Source organism: Microcaecilia unicolor, chromosome 5 (assembly GCF_901765095.1).
Source record: "Microcaecilia unicolor chromosome 5, aMicUni1.1, whole genome shotgun sequence".
In the NCBI taxonomy this organism is placed as follows: Eukaryota; Metazoa; Chordata; class Amphibia; order Gymnophiona; family Siphonopidae; genus Microcaecilia; species Microcaecilia unicolor.
The window spans coordinates 61,866,718-61,888,006 of NC_044035.1; the positions used below are offsets into that span (position 1 = coordinate 61,866,718).

The following is a 21,289-nucleotide window of genomic DNA, read 5'->3' on the forward strand; positions in this document are numbered from 1 at the left end:
GTGAACTTGTGTCTGACACCGAGGGTGAGGCCTCGTGGGAGGAAGAGGAAGATCCTAGATATTTCTCTGACGAGGAGTCTGAGGGTCTTCCTTCTGATCCCACTCCCTCTCCTGAAAGACAGCTTTCTCCTCCCGAGAGTCTGTCTTTTGCTTCCTTTGTCCGGGAGATGTCTACGGCCATCCCCTTCCCGGTGGTTGTGGAGGACGAGCCCAGGGCTGAAATGTTTGAGCTCCTGGACTATCCTTCTCCACCTAAGGAAGCGTCCACCGTTCCCTTGCACCATGTCCTAAAAAAGACATTGCTTGCGAACTGGACGAAACCCTTAACTAATCCCCACATTCCCAAGAAGATCGAGTCCCAGTACCGGATCCATGGGGACCCAGAGCTGATGCGCACTCAGTTGCCTCACGACTCTGGAGTTGTGGATTTGGCCCTAAAGAAGGCTAAGAGTTCTAGGGAACATGCTTCGGCGCCCCCGGGCAAGGACGCTAGAACCTTAGACTCCTTTGGGAGGAAGGCCTACCATTCCTCTATGCTCGTGTCCAAGATCCAGTCTTACCAGCTCTACACGAGCATACACATGCGGAACAATGTGCGGCAGTTGGCGGGCTTGGTTGATGCTCTTCCCCCTGAGCAAGCCAAGCCTTTTCAGGAGGTGGTCAGGCAGCTGAAGGCGTGCAGAAAATTCCTGGCCAGAGGAGTTTATGACACTTTTGATGTTGCGTCCAGGGCCGCTGCTCAAGGTGTGGTGATGCGCAGGCTCTCATGGCTGCGTGCCGCCGACCTGGAGAATAGAATCCAGCAGCGGATTGCGGACTCGCCTTGCCGTGCGGACAACATTTTTGGCGAAAAAGTCGAACAGGTGGTAGAGTCTCTCCACCAGCGGGACACCGCATTCGACAAATTCGCCCGCCGGCAGCCTTCAGCTTCTACCTCTACAGGTAGACGATTTTTCGGGGGAAGGAAGACTGTTCCCTACTCTTCTGGCAAGCGTAGGTACAATCCTCCTTCCCGACAGCCTGCGGCCCAGGCTAAGCCCCAGCGCGCTCGCTCTCGTCAGCAGCGTGCGACTCAGCAAGGCCCCGCGGCTCCCCAGCAAAAGCAAGGGGCGAGCTTTTGACTGGCTCCAGCGGAGCATAGCCGACATCCAAGTGTCCGTGCCGGGCGACCTGCCAGTCGGAGGGAGGTTGAAAGCTTTTCACCAAAGGTGGCCTCTCTTAACCTCCGATCAGTGGGTTCTGCAAATAGTCCGGCAGGGGTACACCCTCAATTTGACCTCAAAACCTCCAAATTGTCCACCGGGAGCTCAGTCTTACAGCTTCCAACACAAGAGGGTACTTGCAGAGGAACTCTCCGCCCTTCTCAGCGCCAATGCGGTCGAGCCCGTGCCATCCGGGCAAGAAGGGCTGGGATTCTATTCCAGGTACTTCCTTGTGGAAAAGAAAACAGGGGGGATGCGTCCCATCCTAGACCTAAGGGCCCTGAACAAATATCTCGTAAAAGAAAAGTTCAGGATGCTTTCCCTGGGCACCCTTCTCCCCATGATTCAGCAAAACGATTGGCTATGCTCTCTGGACTTGAAGGATGCCTACACACATATCCCGATACTGCCAGCTCACAGACAGTATCTGCGATTTCAGTTGGGCACACGCCACTTCCAGTACTGTGTGCTACCCTTTGGGCTCGCCTCTGCGCCCAGGGTGTTCACAAAGTGCCTAGCTGTGGTAGCAGCGGCACTTCGCAGGCTGGGAGTACACGTGTTCCCATATCTCGACGATTGGCTGGTAAAGAGCACGTCCGAGGCAGGAGCCCTGCAGTCCATGCAGATGACTATTCGCCTTCTGGAGCTACTGGGGTTTGTGATAAATTACCCAAAGTCCCATCTTCTTCCAGTGCAGAACCTCGAATTCATAGGAGCTCTGCTGGATTCTCGGACGGCTCGCGCCTATCTCCCAGAGACGAGAGCCAACAACTTGTTGTCCCTCGTCTCCCGGGTGCGAGCGTCCCAGCAGATCACAGCTCGGCAGATGTTGAGATTGCTGGGCCACATGGCCTCCACAGTTCATGTGACTCCCATGGCCCGCCTTCACATGAGATCTGCTCAATGGACCCTAGCCTCCCAGTGGTATCAGGCCGCTGGGGGTCTAGAGGACGTGATCCACCTGTCCACGAGTTTTCTCGAATCCCTGTATTGGTGGACGATTTGGACCAATTTGACTCTGGGACGTCCCTTCCAAATTCCTCAGCCACAAAAAGTGCTGACCACGGATGCGTCTCTCCTGGGATGGGGAGCTCATGTCGATGGGCTCCACACTCAAGGAAGCTGGTCCCTCCAGGAACGCGATCTACAGATCAATCTTCTGGAGTTACGAGCGATCTGGAACGCTCTGAAGGCTTTCAGAGATCGGCTGTCCCACCAAATTATTCAAATTCAGACAGACAACCAGGTTGCCATGTATTATGTAAACAAGCAGGGGGGCACCGGATCTCGCCCCCTGTGTCAGGAAGCCGTCAGCATGTGGACCTGGGCTCGCCGGAACGGCATGGTGCTCCAAGCCGCATATCTGGCAGGCGTAAACAACAGTCTGGCCGACAGGTTGAGCAGGATTATGCAACCTCACGAGTGGTCGCTCAACTCCCGAGTGGTGCGCCAGATCTTCCAAGCGTGGGGCACCCCCTTGGTGGATCTCTTCGCATCTCGAGCAAACCACAAAGTCCCTCAGTTCTGTTCCAGGCTTCAGGCCACCGGCAGACTGGCATCGGATGCCTTCCTCCTCGATTGGGGGGAGGGCCTGCTGTATGCTTATCCTCCCATTCCTCTGGTGGGGAAGACTTTGTTGAAACTCAAGCAAGACCGAGGCACCATGATCCTGATTGCTCCTTTTTGGCCGCGTCAGATCTGGTTCCCTCTTCTTCTGGAGTTATCCTCCGAAGAACCGTGGAGATTGGAGTGTTTTCCGACCCTCATCACGCAGGACGAAGGGGCTCTTCTGCATCCCAACCTCCGGTCCCTGGCTCTCACGGCCTGGATGTTGAGGGCGTAGACTTTGCCTCTTTGGGTCTGCCAGAGGGTGTCTCCCGCATCTTGCTTGCTTCCAGGAAAGACTCCACTAAGAGAAGTTACTTCTTTCATTGGAGGAGGTTTGCCGTCTGGTGTGACAGCAAGGCCCTAGATCCTCGCTCTTGTCCTACACAGACCCTGCTTGAATACCTTCTGCACTTGTCTGAGTCTGGTCTCAAGACCAACTCTGTAAGAGTTCACCTTAGTGCAATCAGTGCATACCATTACCATGTGGAAGGTAAGCCGATCTCAGGACAGCCTTTAGTTGTTCGCTTTATGAGAGGTTTGCTTTTGTCAAAGCCCCCTGTCAAGCCTCCTACAGTGTCATGGGATCTCAATGTCGTTCTCACCCAGCTGATGAAACCTCCTTTTGAGCCACTGAATTCCTGCCATCTGAAGTACTTGACCTGGAAGGTCATTTTCTTGGTGGCAGTTACTTCAGCTCGTAGAGTCAGTGAGCTTCAGGCCCTGGTAGCCCAGGCCCCTTACACCAAATTTCATCACAACAGAGTAGTCCTCCGTACTCACCCTAAGTTTCTGCCAAAGGTCGTGTCGGAGTTCCATCTGAACCAGTCAATTGTCTTGCCAACATTCTTTCCCCGTCCTCATTCCTGCCCTGCTGAACGTCAGCTGCACACTTTGGACTGCAAGAGAGCATTGGCCTTCTACTTGGAGCGGACACAGCCCCACAGACAGTCCGCCCAATTGTTTGTTTCTTTTGACCCCAATAGGAGGGGAGTGGCTGTAGGGAAACGCACCATATCCAATTGGCTAGCAGATTGCATTTCCTTCACTTACGCCCAGGCGGGGCTGGCTCTTGAGGGTCATGTCACGGCTCATAATGTTAGAGCCATGGCTGCGTCGGTAGCCCACTTGAAGTCAGCCTCCATTGAAGAAATTTGCAAAGCTGCGACGTGGGCTTCTGTCCACACATTCACATCCCATTACTGCCTGCAGCAGGATACCCGACGCGACAGTCGGTTCGGGCAGTCAGTTCTTCAGAACCTGTTTGGGCTTTAGGATCCAACTCCACCCCCCGAGGGCCCTGTTTGTTCTGTTCCAGGCTGCACTCTCAGTTAGTTGGTAAATTTTTTAGGTCAATCTCAGTTATGTCCTCGCCGTTGCGAGGCCCAATTGACCTTGGTTGTTGTTTTGAGTGAGCCTGGGGGCTAGGGATACCCCATCAGTGAGAACAAGCAGCCTGCTTGTCCTCAGAGAAAGCGAATGCTACATACCTGTAGAAGGTATTCTCCGAGGACAGCAGGCTGATTGTTCTCACAAACCCGCCCGCCTCCCCTTTGGAGTTGTGTCTTCCCTTCAGAGTTTTGTCTTGCTACATACTGGACTGGCCGGCTCGAGCCGGTTTCGGGCGGGAAGACGGCCGCGCATGCGCGGTGCGCGCGGGCGCGCGAGGGCTAGCAAAGGACTTTGCTAGTGAAGATTCCGATTGGAGGGGCTGCCGTGGACGTCACCCCATCAGTGAGAACAATCAGCCTGCTGTCCTCGGAGAATACCTTCTACAGGTATGTAGCATTCGCTTTATTTTCATGTGTAAACCTTGTGTGTGCATAAAAAGCCTCATAAAATTACCCCACATGTAAAGCGTACATGCATTATCAGTACAGCATGTACTTTTACTTGATTCAGGTGTGGCCATGTTTAGAAGCAGAGCCAGAGTTGAGTCAACATAAGTATGTAACTACTAAAATATGCCCTGCATTTATATTTCAGCCGTGTACACTTACATCAGCTCTTAAGCAGCCGTTTTGATGGTATTCTGTAAAGATACATAAAACACCTATGTAGGTTAGCCTTAAAATAGATGTATATTTGGATTCTCAACCTAGTCTACCTTTTATAAAATTACCCTTCATATTTTCACACTAAATATTGACTGATTCACTGTTCCATATGGGTGAGAAACCTTGTTAAATTGGTCATAGGTGTATGCACATACAAGGACAGCATTCAGAAAGGCTCATTTAGCATTTATCATCCTATTTCTTCTAATCTAAGAGGTAAATATTAGTTAGTTCATGAGGCCATGGTAAATTTAGGAGGGTTGGTGGTGAACGTTTAGCATGTCAACAGGATTGAGCACACTAATATTTAACAAAGGGGATGTCGAAGTGCCCCTCTTGCTCTTAATATCAGAATGATCCTTTGGGCTCCCCTATCCCTATGTTTCTCTCTACCCCCCTAATAGTCAACACTGGCCTCCAGGTGTTCTGACACTTCTATCCCCATTGGCACAGCAATGAAAAAATTTGATTAATAAGTACATAAGTAATGCCATACTGGGAAAAGACCAAGGGTCCATCGAGCCCAGCATCTTGTCCATGACAGCGGCCAATCCAGGCCAAGGGCACCTGGCAAGCTTCCCAAACGTACAAACATTCTATACATGTTATTCCTGGGATTTTGGATTTTTCCAAGTCCGTTTAGTAGCGGTTTATGGACTTGTCCTTTAGGAAACCGTCCAACCCCTTTTTAAACTCTGCTAAGCTAACCGCCTTCACCACATTTTCCGGCAATGAATTCCAGAGTTTAATTACACGTTGGGTGAAGAAACATTTTCTCCGATTTGTTTTAAATTTACTACACTGTAGTTTAATCGCATGCCCCCTAGTCCTAGTATTTTTGGAAAGCGTGAACAGACGCTTCACATCCACCTGTTCCACTCCACTCATTATTTTATATACCTCTATCATGTCTCCCCTCAGCCATCCCTTCTCCAAGCTGAATAGCCCTAGCCTCCTTAGTCTTTCTTCATGAAACATGTCGCTTTGTAGTACCATTTTACTTTGTCCATTGGCAAGCAGGGTTGAGTTGGGTACACTTGGATGATGTCATCACTCACTGCCGGCATGGATTTTTGTTTTTCATTTTTCTGAAATCAGGGTACAGACCCTGCCCACAGTCTGATTGAAAGATCCAGAACTATGAGACAATGTTCAAAATGATAGAATCCCTCATGAGAGAATTGAGGAAATTAACAGCTATGGAATAGAAGGCAATGTTCGATTGTAGATTAGCGAGCTGGTTTTATTTATTTGGTTTTAGCTCAGACCTTTTCCAGCAGTAACTCAAGGTGAGTGACGTTCCGGTACACTAGGTATTTCCTTGTCCCTTGGAGGGTTTACAATCTAAGTTTTGAACCTGAGGCAATGGAGGGTTAAGTGAGTTACACAAAATCTCATGGAGCAGCAGCAGGAGTTCAACTGACCCTCAGTTGACAGTTCAGTGCTCTAAAGCACTAGGCTACCAACTTCAGAAAGTAGTTGAATACAGAGACTAGGGATAAACAGCTAATTCTCTGTATGGAGGAAGGTGAATACAGGGATTTGTACTGGGACTAATGCTTTTTAACACATTTATAAATGATCTGGAAGAATGAGTGAAATAAGATTTGCAGATAACGGCAAATAATTCAGAGTGGTTAAATCACATGCGAATTGTGAGAAGGACCTTAGAAGACTGAGCATTCAAATGGCAGGTGAATTTAATGTGGACAAGTGCATAGTGGTACATATAGGGAAGAATAACCCAAATTAGACCTGAACAATGCTAGGTTCTACATTAGGAGTCACCACCCAGGTAAATAATTTAGTCATCGTGGACAACATGTTGAATCTTCTACTCAGTGTGTGGCAGAGGCCAAAAAAGCAAACAATGTTAGGAATTATTAAGAAAGGAATAGAGAATAAAACAAAGAATATCATATTTTCTTTGTATCATTCCATGGTATAATTTCACTTATACTGGAATCACCTGCCCCACACCCTTTACACCAAAGATGGTATTAATCTTTTATGAATAATGCAGCTTTTGAGGTTAAACACGATCTGCTTTATTCATTTTGTGTAATGAGCTGTTCTGCATGACTTTGCATACTTTGCATCTCAATGTGCGTTGTGGTAAAAAAAATATAATAACATTGATGGCAGTATTTGTTTTGTTTAGGTTGAACAAGCTCCTGAACATATCAAACCTCTCACTGTTCGTAACCCTATGAAACAAACTAGAGGTCTCTTCTCTGATGAGGAAGATTCTGAGGTAGGCTTGTACAAAGATTAAATAATATTTTAACACTGACGTGTTGTAGTTTGTTTATGATATACTAGCCATTGAGCCCGTTAAAACGGGCTGGTGGGTCGCCGCTGTCCGCCCCACCCGAGTTCGCCACCGCCCCCGGTACCCCCCCCCCCGAGTTTGCCGCCCCGTCTCATCACTATTCAACTTAAACCTCCGCAGCAGGCAGATCAGCTGAGCTGCCGTTGGCCTTCGATCTCTGCCTGTGTCCCGCCCTCGTGTGACGTAACGTCGGCGAGGGCGGGACACAGGCAGGGAAGGAAGGCCAACGGCAGCTCAGCTGATCTGCCTGCTGCGGAGATGTAAGTTGAATAGCGATGAGACGGGGCGAGTGGAGGGGTGGCGGCAGAGGTGACTCTCGGTGGGGGGGCACCAGTTGCGGCGACCTCGGGTGGAGGGGTGGTGGCGGCGGCGACTCGAGGTGGGGGGGGGGGTTACCGGTGGCGGCGACCTCGGGGGGGGGGGGGGAGTGCAGTTTCCTTCTCTGTCCCACCCCCGTCATCACGTATTGACGCGGGGGCGGGACAGAGAGGGAAGTCTCTACTGCGCATTTGCGAGTGAGTACGGTCCCTCGCCGTTTATATGTTTGATACTATGGGGGCAGTATTCAGAGCCATGGCCTCAATGTAAACAAAAACAGATGATGTATCCACTTAAATTTATGCTCAATATTATTATTATTATTATTTATTGCATTTGTATCCCACATTTTCCCACCTATTTGCGGGCTCAGTGTGGCTTACAATAAGACTTGAATAATAGAAATACATTTGTTACAAATAAGTTATGGATTACATTGAACAGAGTTGTGCGAGGCATTCGAATATCGTTGGTAGTATAACAATGGGACAAAACATAGAAACATTAGAAGGAAACAATGGGAAAAAACATTATTAGGCGTTATTAGGCGCCTAGACATATAGTGTATATAGTTCCGTGGACGAATGTATGGATGACTGGATAAAGGGATGATGGAACAGATGCGGATGTGTATTGCATTGTGGACAATGCGTGGTCTCTATGTGTTTTGGCTCTTTCCATAAGTTTGTTCGAACAGGTGTGTCTTCAGTAGTTTACGGAAGGAGGCTTGATCATTGATCATTCTTAGGTTGCGTGGTAATGTATTCCAAGATTTCGTGCTCTTGTAGGAAAAGGTTGACGCGTGTATCGTCTTGTACTTCAAGCCCCTGCAGGTTGGGTAATGGAGGTTGAGGTGAGTTCGGGATGATCTTTTGGCGTTTCTAGGTGGTAGGTTTATTAAATCAGACATGTACGCTGGGGCTTCACCGTGAATGATCTTGTGGACTAGTGTGCAAGTTTTAAAAGTAACGCGGTCCTTGAGTGGAAGCCAATGTAGTTTCTCTCGTAGTGGTTTTGCCCTTTCATATTTCGGTTTTCCGAAGATGAGCCTGGCTGCTGTGTTCTGGGCTGTTTGAAGTTTCCTTAGTATTTGCTCTTTGCAGCCAGCGTATAATGAGTTGCAGTAATCCAAGTGGCTAAGGACGAGGGATTGCACTAGGCTGCGGAAGACGAATCTTGGGAAGAATGGTCTAATTCTTTTCAATTTCCACATGCTGAAGAACATCTTCTTGGTTACGTTGTTTGCGTGGGTTTCGAGTGTTAGGTGGCGGTCGATGGTCACTCCAAGGATTTTTAGTGTTTCTGAGATTGGAAGTTTTAGGTTTGGTGTGTTTATCACGTTGAATTCTGTTGTGTTGTATTGGGAGGTGAGTATCAGGCATTGAGTTTTTTCTGCGTTCAGTTTCAGGCGGAACGCATCTGCCCATGTGTTCATGATGTGTAGACTTTTATTGATTTCGCTGGAGATTTCTTTGATGTCTTGTTTGAATGGGATGTATATTGTCACATCATCGGCGTATATGTACGGGTTGAGGTTATTGTTTGATAGGAGTTTTGCTAAAGGGATCATCATTAGGTTGAATATAGTTGGAGAGAGAGGTGATCCCTGTGGGACTCCACATTCAGGTGTCCATGCCTTGGACGTGGTTAAATTTGATGTGACTTGATATGAGCGCAGGGTTAGGAACCCCTTGAACCAATTCAAGACATTTCCTCCGATGCCAAAGTATTCAAGTATGTGTATTAGGATTTCATGATCAACCATGTCGAAGGCGCTGGACATGTCGAATTGTAAGAGGAGTATATTGTTGCCGGTTGCAATTCTTTGTTTGAATCTGGTCATTAGGGTGACTAATACTGTTTCTGTGCTGTGATTCGAACGGAATCCTGATTGGGCATCATGCAGTATTGAATGTTTGTCTAGATAGTTTGTGAGTTGTTTGGTTACCATACCTTCGGTTAGCTTGGTTATTAGTGGTATGGATGCAATTGGCCTGTAGTTGGTTATTTCGTTTGTGTTTTTCTTTGTGTCTTTGGGAATTGGTGTGAGTAGGATTTTTCCTTTTTCTTTTGGGAAGAGTCCATTTTGTAGCATGTAGTTTATGTGATTTGTTAGGTTTGTTATGAATTGTTGAGGAGCAGTTTGCATGAGGCTATTTGGACATATGTCTAGTTTGCAGTTGGATTTGGCATATCTTTTGAGAGTTTTAGAGATGAGTTCTTCTGGTAATAGTTCAAATTCGGTCCAGGTTCTGTCTGCTGGGTGTGTTCCTTCTTCTGGATCTAGACAGTCTAGGAGAGTGGTGTATTCTGTAGTGCTGGCGGGTATTTTTTGTCGTAGTTGCACAATCTTCTCCTTGAAGTATTTTGCAAGGTTGTCAGCACTTGGTGTATCTTTGCCGTTGGTTGTAACTGGTGTGGTGTCTAACAGTTTGTTCACGAGGTTGAAGAGTTTATGTGTGTCTTTGTAGTTTGGTCCTATTAATGTTTTATAGTGTAGTCTTTTTGTTTGTTTGATGGTGTATTTGTATTTTCTCCGAAGTTGTTTCCAGTCGTTTAGTGTTTGTTCATCTCTCTTTTTATTCCAGGCTCGTTCAAGTCTCCTGACTTGTGTTTTCAGTTTTTTCAGCTCTTCGTTGAACCATGGATTTGCATTTTTCCTGTGTGATGTTCTGGTTTGGACTGGGGCGATTTTGTCTAATGTTGTTGTGCTTATATCGTCCCATTCTTGGAGGAATTGGATGGTGCCAGCGTTTGCAGTCCATTCACTCTGGTAGATCTGTTGCCAGAATGTTGTGGGGTCTATTTTTCCCCTTGTTGTGTAGGTTGTTCGCTCATGTTTGTTGATTGTGTTCGGTTGTGTTTTTTGCCAGTAAAGTGTGACATTTGCTTTATGGTGGTCTGACCACAGTGTGGGTGTCCATCTTGTGTTGGTGAGTGTGATAGCTGAGTTTGGTTCGAGTCTATTTGTTATGATATCTAGTGTGTGTCCTTTTTCGTGTGTTGGTTGTACGTCGGGTGTTTGCAGATCCCAGAGTTGTAGGAATTCTTTGAATTCTCGTGTGCTTGGTAGGGTGTCATCTTCTAGGTGTAAGTTGATGTCTCCTAGTATGAGGATGTTTGAGGTTGATACGCAGGTATTCGAGATGAAATCCATGAGTTGTGCTTGGGCATCTTGCCATTTTCCTGGTGGCCTGTAGAATAGGATTGTGTTAAGGTGTCCTATTAGACTTGGATGGTTGATTCTTGTCGATGCAATTTCAAGTTGTGGTGAGGTAGATTCGCCTGTGATTGTGATGGTGAATTCAGGTTTGTATATTAAAGCTATTCCGCCTCCTCTTTTTTCTCTATTTCTTGTCCAGTGCGTGATTTTGTATTCTGGTGGGCACGTTAGTAGGATGGCGGGGTCCGTAGGACTATGGAACCAGGTTTCTGTGATAAATAAGAGGTCTAGTTTGTCTGTGGTGATCCAATCTAGTATGTCTATCGAGTTGCTTACTGCTGATCTTGCATTGACGTATCCTAGTTTGATTTGGTGATGTGGTTCCAAGGCGGGGTTAGATGTGTTTATTTTTATTAACTGTCTGTGTCTTCGATGGTTGAATTTGTTGTTGTCATTGTTTTCCCTGTTTTCTCGTAAATATCCGGGTTTTGATCCTGTTGGTTGGTTGTTGTGTCTTTGATTTGGTAGGTTGTTTAAAGGTTGTGCATGGGCTTGGTGATATGTAAGTGGATTGTTGTGGTTGTTGTTTTGGGTGTGCATGGTGTGTGTGTGAGTGTCATGCGGATTGTGAGTAGTGGAGTTGTTGTCTAGGTTTTGTGTTGTGATTGCGTATGAGAATATAATGAGACACTGGATGGTTATGAGTGTATTGCTGGTGTTCATTTCTATGTGTTGGGTGTTGTGGCAAATAAGTGATTGGTGTGTATTTGAGCAATACTACGTTACAATTGCATTTGAGCTTGGTTACAATTTAAGCGAAGTAGTGCTAACATTTTTCAGTTAATCTAGCAACAATTTAGTTCAAAGCTGGCAGCAACAGTGTTACTTAACTTTGTATTTAAGCATGGCAATGATTTAATTTAGAGCTTGTCAACAGTTTATTGCTGGGCGAGCTTACTCTGAATGCTTGCCAACAGTTCACTATTAGGCAGATGAGGTAGTGTTTGCATTCGCGTTAGTCTTAGCAGCAATTTTAATTGAAGCATGGCAACAGCTAAAGGTGCTAATTTGGCATAGGACGCTGTGGCTTTCAGTTTAGAGTAAGCAGAGCAATGCAGGGTAAAGCAAGGATTTTTCAAATTATGTAAAAGCTAAGGCAGTGCATGCAAGCTTGCTTGGTAACAGTTCGCTATTATGCAATGAGGTAAGATTTACATTTGCATTAGTCTTAGCAGCAATTTAAATTAAAGCAGTGCATACTAGCTTGCTTGGTAACATTTCGCTGTTATGCAATGAGGTAAGATTTACATTTGCATTAGTCTTAGCAGCAATTTAAATTAAAGCAGTGCATACTAGCTTGCTTGGTAACATTTCGCTGTTATGCAATGAGGTAAGATTTACATTTGCATTAGTCTTAGCAGCAATTTAAGTTAAAGCATGGCAACAGTTAAAGGTGCTATATTGCCATAAGACACAGCAGAGTAGAGCGAGGATTTTTAAATCATGCTAGAGCAATGCATGCATATAAGATGAGCAGGTATTTTATTACTCTATTCAGCTTCGGCAGGCGGCTCCTGTTCCTCTCAGTCGATCTTGGTTGTCAGCAGTCGGCCTTGATGTCCCGAACGGCGGCCAGAGGACCAGTGGCTCGGTTGTCTGGTGCTCGGTGTCTTTAACGCAGCCACCACATGATTTGCGTGTGGCTCAGGAGTCGTCGTCGTTTTGCCGCTCCTCGAGCTGATCAACTCCTGTCTGTCGGCGTTCCGAAGCGTGGAGTAGTCGGGTGCGGGGTGCGCCCGCTTCCCTCAATCCGCTCGTGGCTTCCTGGGCAGCAGTCGGACGATTCAGGAGCGCGCCGCATATGGGATAGGCTGCTCCTGCTTTCCGGACTTCAGGCCAACCAGGCCGGTCGGCGCTCCGCTCGTTCCGCGGTCTTTCGGGCAACGAACCACTTTCTGGCCGATTCTCCACCAGTCGCGTGGTCGGCTAGATCGTCCCCGGTGCCGCGAACACGGCTCCCCGAGCTCACTGAGTGGCCGCACGGAGTTTTAAGATGTAGTCGCGGCTCACCTCTGGGCTCTCCACTTCTGGGCTCTCCCTCTCCACACTGGTTTTGATGGTCTCTTCGGTGCTCCGGATTCGGATCGCGGGGGCGCAACCTCGTGGTCAGCCTCGTGGCGGTCTCCCGCTAGTCCGTCGATCGGCCTCGGTCCGGCTGGATTTCAGACCGATCGGACCGCCGGTGTTCCACCGGTCGGTTTCAGCTGCGGTCTCAGCTCCAGATTCAGCGTAGCCGGGGTTGATCAGATTGATCCAGGCAGGCTTAGATGTGCTCTGGTGGTCCTTGTCGGCCGGGTATGCGTTTTGACCTCGTGGCAAACAGCAGGCAGGTCGTTTCGGGTTATTCGCTCGTGCTGGCTTTCAGCCCGTGTTCCTGCAGCTATTCAGTGGCCCTATCAGATTAAATCAGGGCTACTATTAGTATAGTATTCTAAATGGATTAATTATCCAGATAGTGTCATGATACTTCTGTCATCTGGATAAATTTTGGCCCTGTTATGAAATATCCCTGGTTCTTTCTAAATCTAAACAGATACATTTTGGCTGGACATTGAGGTTTCTGGGCAAAATTTATTCTTTAGCTGGCACTGAATTAAAAACAAATTTTAAAAAATCAGGTGCTGATAATGCACGTGCTTTTAAATATCAATCTGTGTACATACAGAGGATGATCAGTAGGCAACAGTAATAAAAGTGATTTCCTTTAGTATTTAAATTGCAGTGTTATTAAAGAAACAGTTATCCAACATCTGTATCACCACGGCCTCCTACAAGAATGTTATGCCATGATCAAAGGGCATTCCAGAAGACAAGAGGAAAAAAAAGTTGTTGAAACATCAGTGTGGAAAGTTTTCAAAGTTCTGGTACTCCACCGACCACACTGAGAGCCATTATCTCCAAATGGAGAAGACTTGGAAGAGTAGTAAATCTCAGGCGTGGTCAGTCTGCCAAAATTACTCCAAGGGTGCAGTGACAACTCATCTGAGAAGATGCAAAACATCCCAGAGGAACAGTCAAAGAACTGCAGGCCTCTCTAATGGGAGAGTCGCAAGGCAGAAAGAGTAATATCAATACTTGCTCACCTCACATTTGCAAAGACACACCTGGATGATCACCAAGGCTTTGGGGATAATGTTCTTTGAACAAACAAGTTGAAAGTGGAACTCTTTGGACAACAGAGGTTCCATTACGTCTGGCATAAAGAAAAAAGCATTCTACAGTAAGAGCATCATACTAACAGTCAAATATGGTGGTGGTGGTAGTGTGATGGTGTGGGGATGCTTTGCTGCCCAGGACCTGTAAAACTTGTCATTATTGAAGGAACCATAAATTCTGCATTGTACCAAAAATGAACTGAAGCTGAAATATAATTGGGTTATGCAGTAAGACAATGATCCAAAACACAAAAACAAAGCTACATCAGAATGTTTGGGATTGGCCTAGTCAAAATTCTGCCTTCACCCCAATAGAGATGCTGTGGCAGGGCCTGAAACAAGCAGTTCATGCATGAAAATCTCTCTGTGAATTATAACAGCTCTGCAAGGAGTGGGCTAAGATTCCTCAGCAACAACATGAAAGACATATTAAATTATAGAAGAGGTTTGGATGCAATTATTGCTACTAAAGGTGGTGCAACTAGTTATTTAGGAGGCAGTTTTTCACATGGGTGATGTTTGTTCCTTAAATAATATAATACTGTAGTTTAAGAACTATAGTGTCTACTCAGGTTCCCTTTGTCTAATATTCCATTTTATTTAAAGATCAGAAATCATTCATTGTGACATATATGCAATAATTGGAGAAATCAAGAGGGTGGGGCAAGAACTTCTCATCTTTGTAAATGATAGTTGAATTACTATGATTGTCTCTCTAATGTGATGTCATACCTGAATTAAACTCTGGTTTGGGGGAAGAGAGTATTGCTATTGAAACTGCAGATCCTTTTAAATTGCAGCCCTGTATCTTTCAAAACTGATTTTTCAAAAGTGTTCAGGATCTCAGAATACGGCCGCCAGACTCATATTTGGAAAAACTAAATATGAAAGTGCAAAACCCCTAAGAGAGAAACTTCACTGGCTCTCACTTAAGGAACGCATCGCGTTCAAGATCTGCACGATTGTACACAAAATCATCCACGCAAACGCCCCAATCTACATGCTAGACCTCGTAGACCTACCTCCCAGAAACGCCACAAGATCATCCCGCAAATTTCGCAACTTGCACTACCCCAGCTGCAAAGGTCTTAAATACAAGCTGATGCACGCCTCTACCTTCTCTTACGTGAGCACACAGTTATGGAATGCATTACCAACAGACTTGAAAGCAATCAACGAAACAACTATCTTTCGAAAATCTCTGAAGACATTCTTCTTCAACAAGGCCTACAATGAGAACCTACAGCTTCACTAAGTCACCCCACCAACCCACTCAATTATGAACGCTTACCTTCTATAACTACCCTAGTCACTCTCTTCCTTCTTCTTTTCTTCCCTTCCTAATCGCTACACATTACTAACTGTATCTGATCTGATATCCTGAAATGACAATGTTAACAAATCTATGTAAGCCACATTGAGCCTGCAAATAGGTGGGGGAATGTGGGATACAAATGCAATAAATAAATCTCCTGACCACTATAGTCTGCAGATCAGTAAGACCTCTGGTGTTCCTTTTTCGTGTGCTATGCTTATATCAGTTTCTTATTTACATAATTTTCCTGCTAGATAGGGGGACGCTTTAAAGTGAGCCAAAATCTGGGCTTAACGTGTTCTAATGTGGGACTTTCCCACATGCTAAGCCCAGATTTAATGAGGCACTTTTATAGGGTGTTTTCTATTTTTTAAATTTCAGGTTGTGTGCTAATATTTGCATTAGCACATGGTACCTGTAAAAAATTAACTTTGGAGAGTAAGTGCTCCTCCATTAATTCTGTGTTAACCAGTTAGCACGCGCTAGTCATAACATGTTGGTTAATGTTTTCACGCCCATTCTCTGCCTATGGCATGCTGCTCCCAAAAAGTATTTTGAAAAATAGCTAATGTCAAGTTAGCATGTTCATAGAGGCAAAATGCCACAAAACACTCCTATGCATTTGTGGGAGCCTGGTTTTTTTTTCTGTGCATTAGGGCTTAATGCCCTTTAGTAAAAAGGTGACAAAGGAAACAGAAGAAAAGGACCTCTCGCATTCACACATATGCGCCAAACACAGTGAAGGTGACAAAAAAGTAGACGCTAGACGATGTTCAAGATATAAGAAGTTTATTAAACCATCCAATGACTCGACACGAGTCGTGTTTTGGCCATAATGGCCTGCCTCAGGAGTCTTCTTTTGGATGTTTCTGAATGTGCTAACTTTCCAGACATCACAAATAAAGTCCACCTTATTGAACAAAGGATCTCTCTCAACCAAGTTCTGTCATGTACTCGCTTGAAAATGTAAACTTCTTATACCTTGAACATCGTCTACCTTCTACTTTTTTGTCACCTACGCTGTGTTTGGCACATGTTTAGCAGAAGGGCACCATAATATTTTATTTATATATTTGTTACCTTTGTATCCCACCTATTAGCAGGCTCAATGTGGCTTACATAGTACCATAAGGCCAAGTCGGTAAGAACAAATACAAGATGGTGTTAAGGTAGAATAAGGTTCATTTGTTACAGACACATTTGGGAATCATAGAGAGGAAGAGTTGTGTTATGTCCTTTACTAGCGCGAGTTCCTTGTGTAGAAGGGTTCAGGCATTTAATTTGGATCATTAGGGTATGCCTTTTTGAATAGGTTAGTTTTTAGTGATTTCCTGATGTTTAGGTAGATTACAATCCTTGAAGTAATCTTTGACTAAGCTATTCGAGCCTCTAATTCTGTATGTCATGAGTGATCCTTGAATTGATGCACTACATAAGATAGCATTTTGTCCCTTTTTTATATTATGTTAAAAATAGCGAAAAATAGTCATGAATATTCAGTTTTTATACTAAATCTGGTATGAAATATTGTCTTGTTAAACACTTTATTTTTGGTTTCAGCAAGATTTGTTTTCTCCAAAACTAAATGCAACTAAATCGAAAGCTGCATCGTTGCCAACAGCGAAAACAACAAATGCACTTTCCCTCTTTGATGAAGATGAAGAGGTAATGCCAGTTTCCAGCAGAAGAAACAGGATTGTAACTAAGATAATATAGACTTTAGGTTGATTTGTGTTTGATTTTTCATTAGCATCACAAGAAATAATCATCAAACAAGAAAAATGGATAATTATAAATTTATCGTCAGTGTCTCAAGGATAAAAACTAATTTAAGGCAAAAGATTAATGACATTCCATTAATCATATTGGCCAGAATTACATTTTGACTCCTAACACATCCCCTACACCACCATTAAACATAAGAGGAAGAATTTTCTCTATCTTGTATGCATTTCTCAAGATGTCCTGGATGAAAAAGATATAAATCTCTCATTCTATAGGAAATTAGACATTTATAGGGGAAATGTAAAAAAAAAAAAAAACCTTGCAGTGCAAACAGCCTAGCTTTTCATAATTACTTATCAAAAGCTAGGCTGCTTGCCCTGTGTACTGAGGGAAACGTTGGGGAAAATGTAACCTTCTGCCCACAATAGGGGGAAACTTTATTTTTAAAATATTTAAACACCAAAAATGTTATCAGATTCAGAAGAGAAAGTAAGCAGGCGCCTAGCTATAGAAAAGTAGTATCAGAATAATCTTTGAGAGAAGCAGTTCAGTCCCCCTTCCCCATAGGTGCTAACACATCAATTTCCCCTTCAGCCCTATTCTGAACTGAGGTCTGAGTCAAGACAGCATAATTTGTTCAGATTCAGCAATGTTCAGAACATCTTTGAGATATGTCCTAAATAAAATTTTAGGCCTACCTCGAAGAAACTCCGACATGATCTGGGAAATGCTGTGACTCAGGAGAGGATGGCAGAGATAGACCCAGAACACGTGTCTTTACAAACAATTATGAAGGATTTAAAAAATATATATATATTTTAGAGGAAAGGAGAAATGATCAGGGAAAATTTTAATGAGCATAAATTATTCTTCCTAAATATGTTTTTTCAATGCCTCAGTTTATGATACAGATTGAGATTATCTTTAATTGATAAAGTCCAAACTGATTGCACAGCAGTCATGTAGTAAAGTCATTTACACTTCATCACCAAGAAAAAAAATCTATAGAGCTTGACACAAACTGTCTCTGGTAAATGAATAAACAGATCTGTGATGTGAGGTCCCAGGTTGGGTGTGGAAGGCAGGCACTCATTGGCCAAGTAACACTGGTCATGAAACGCCTAGCCACCTGCCTGGGGCTACCCGTGGCCACTTAGAGGGTCTGTCCCCAGCACAGCTCAGGTCCACCTGCACCTGCCACTTGTGCTGTACATGAGCACCGTCCTCCCACTGACAGGGTCCCAACTACCTCTGGGCAAGTCTCCCACTCACAAATTATCTCCAGTGATTTCTAGGTTACTGGTGGCCACACTTCCAGTGGTCCCACCGTTCCCAGAAACCACTCGCAGACCCAACACATAAACCACCAGAATTCTTAGTCCAGACAAGCAGAGGCAATAAACTAAAAATGTTTATTTTCGTGAAAAAAATATTGAACAGTGAGCCATAAAAACAGATGGAACAATACAGCACAAAATAACAGGTAACTGAATATGGATAAATTTGTGTTTACAATCTAATACCTGGGAAGTACAGGAGATGTAGCTGGTCACAGGTTATGAAATATAACTGCCAACAGGTCTCAGTAAAGAGACTAGAGAGAGAGCCCGTGCATTGTAGCTGAATTTTGAGCTCCTGGGCCAATCAGAGCCCAGAACAATAAGTTTTAAAAATAGCTGGTCACATCACTGCAAGTTACCTCTTATCTGTGTTAACTAAAGAGGGAACAGTCAGTTCTCGGTAACTGCTTTAAACATAAACATGCACACCTGCTGGCCAAACTAGAGAAATAAACTTCAAGAAATAGTACAGTTTCACAGACTTAAAATCCACTCTTTTGTCACAGCATTTAATACTGTTCTGAAGGCTAGTATCCTGGAAATAGATAATCCTGGAGGGCTGCAAACCAGTCATGTTTTCAGGACATTCCCAATGAGTATTCATGTAATTACATGTTCTATATCCATTGTGTGCACGTTTGTTATGCATATTCAGTAGAGAGATCCTGAAAATGTGACTGGTTTTTGTAGCCTTTCAAGATTGTAGTTTGTCATCTGTGGTATAGAATGTGGATACAGCACTTAGGAAGTGTAGCAGCATTCTACTGATCTGTATGTTGGAGAGTATTATGCTCTTAACGTCTTGGCAGAAAGAAACTTTTTTGTATGTTCCACTAGTTGTCACCCAGACTGTGGGCTTAGCCTTCCTTTTTAGCAGATGGAGACACAGAATTCAAATTGATGAATGGAAAACCTTCTCAAAACACAGTTTACAGAAAAGTAAGGCTTTTGTCTAGAATTCTAGTAGCCATACTAGTCCTGGAGAAAACTGGAATATTTGTAGACTATTTCCAGACTAGAGAGGTTCATTCATTTGTGCATTGTAACATCTTTGTAAACATCATAATCTGCAAAGACTGTTCTTCCAAGTTGAAATGAGGCAAATCCATCATATTCAGGTGAATTTAAGGCCAGATTCTATAAATGGCGCACAAATTTCCACGTGCAAAATTGCATGCTATCCTACAATGTGTGCTCAACTAAATTGTCTAACGTGCCTATTAATGCTAATTGGGTGCTGTCAATTATTGGCATTAATTGGCAACATTTTTGATTTGCATGTTCATCTTGCTAAGTTCACGCTATTCTGTAAAGGGTGCTGATCCTGGCATGCCCACTGTAGAATACTATTTAGTATTGATTTCTTTTCAGCATCAAATTTGAGTACCGTTTATTTATTTATTGCATTTGTATCCCACATTTTCCCACCTCTTTGCAGGCTCAATGTGGCTTACAATACATCATGAATGGTGGAAGTATATAGGAAAATAGACATTTAGTATTACAGAAGGATCTTGGGTAACATTATAATGATAAAACATGATAGTAGTATAACAAGCAGATATTATAAGACAGTTCTGGATGAATCCAGCCCTTAATGTGGCTCAATAACATCACAATTGAGCTTAATTTCATATAACTTGCTATTTTTCTATTTGATTCCTTCTTTTGTTTCAGGACATTCTTTTTGGTGCTGCACCAACTAAGAATCAATTAACAACTGTAAAACCGCCAGTGACGCCATCTGCTAAAAAACCATTGACATCAAGTTTATTGTTCAGCAGTGATGATGAGGTAAATGAGGAGTCAGGGGGCTGCCTTGGACTTAGTCATTTTAAGTGTGGACACCCATCCAAACTAAATAGGGAAAATGCTTCTGGAGTCTTTTTTTTTTTCATTTGGTTTTGCTTTATTTTTTATGGTGGTTTTTTATGAGCTGTAGCTTCCTCTTTCCTGAACCGCCACCAAGCTGGCTCTCCCATTCTTATAAATCTGTATAAGATGATTTGTGAGCCTAATTTACATTTTATATCGTAGTGCTGTGACATTTTCTATCAAATATGATAGATAATATAGGAGTCCTGATTAGATCACCAGAAGCTCTGTTAAATGTGTTCTGAAGTCCAGCCACTTGTGCTGTACATGAGCACCCTCCTCCCACTGAAGACCAGCCAGATGAATCAGCTCATTAACAACAGCTATGAATAGCACTTTAACAGCTATCAAACATCGCAGAAAACTGAATACTCTATTGGGATTCAGAGAGTTGCTATGAGTTGGACTCAACTTGTTGGTACTGCGGACCAGATGCACAAAGGCACCCTTATATGGTTCTTAGGCCCCTCCCAGTGCATCCCAGGATGCACAGGGTAGTTGCTGGGCTCTGCCATTTTGGAAGCAGGTAGGCCCGAGGTAGCAGGTGGTCCTTCTGCCGCCTACGTCGAGGTAGGCGTAAGGTTCAAGGGGGGGGGGGGGTAAAATTCTGGTAGACCTCCATGGCTATTAGTGGCAAGCAGAGAATGATAAGTTATTATGCATTTATTGTTAACACAGCAGATAATGCAGATCATTTCATTTGAATAAGTGAGCAATGTCAGTAGCGAACCTCACTCCTAGCTAGGTGGCAAGTGATCTCAGTCTCCAATTTACTGCTAATGTTTGCCATAGTACTTGCATTGTGCCAAAGAAAAATTCTTTCTGGAATTCAGAAGATGTTACAAGTATAGGTAACGTATCAAAGTGTACTTGGAAATCCTTTTCAATCAAGCCTGTTGCTCCCAACATTGAGAAATTTCTTTCTGCCACATTTTCTTGGTCTTACACCGCATTTCTTGGTACTAAAAGATCTTTTCTATATATATGATTTAGTTTGGACTTGGGTCTAAATGATGGCACATAGAGCAAGGCTCCTTGAGCTGATTTAAGTTGATGGTTAAGGCTCTACCCTTTTCAGTTTTTTCTATCCCCTCTAGTAACATTAAACATTAATTTTTAGAACGTAAGGATTGCCATTCTAG

General features: G+C 44.2%; 1 protein-coding gene across 1 annotated transcript in view; it reads left to right on the forward strand.

Annotated features, from left to right (window-relative positions):
* LOC115470067 (WASH complex subunit 2A-like) overlaps window positions 1-21,289 on the forward strand; it is a 211,934-nt gene that overhangs the window by 102,891 nt on the left and 87,754 nt on the right. Inside the window, exons 17-19 of the mRNA XM_030202955.1 lie at window positions 7,026-7,118; window positions 16,768-16,872; window positions 19,950-20,066. Coding sequence (XP_030058815.1) covers window positions 7,026-7,118; window positions 16,768-16,872; window positions 19,950-20,066 — 315 coding nt within the window. The remainder of the gene's footprint in view (window positions 1-7,025; window positions 7,119-16,767; window positions 16,873-19,949; window positions 20,067-21,289) is intronic.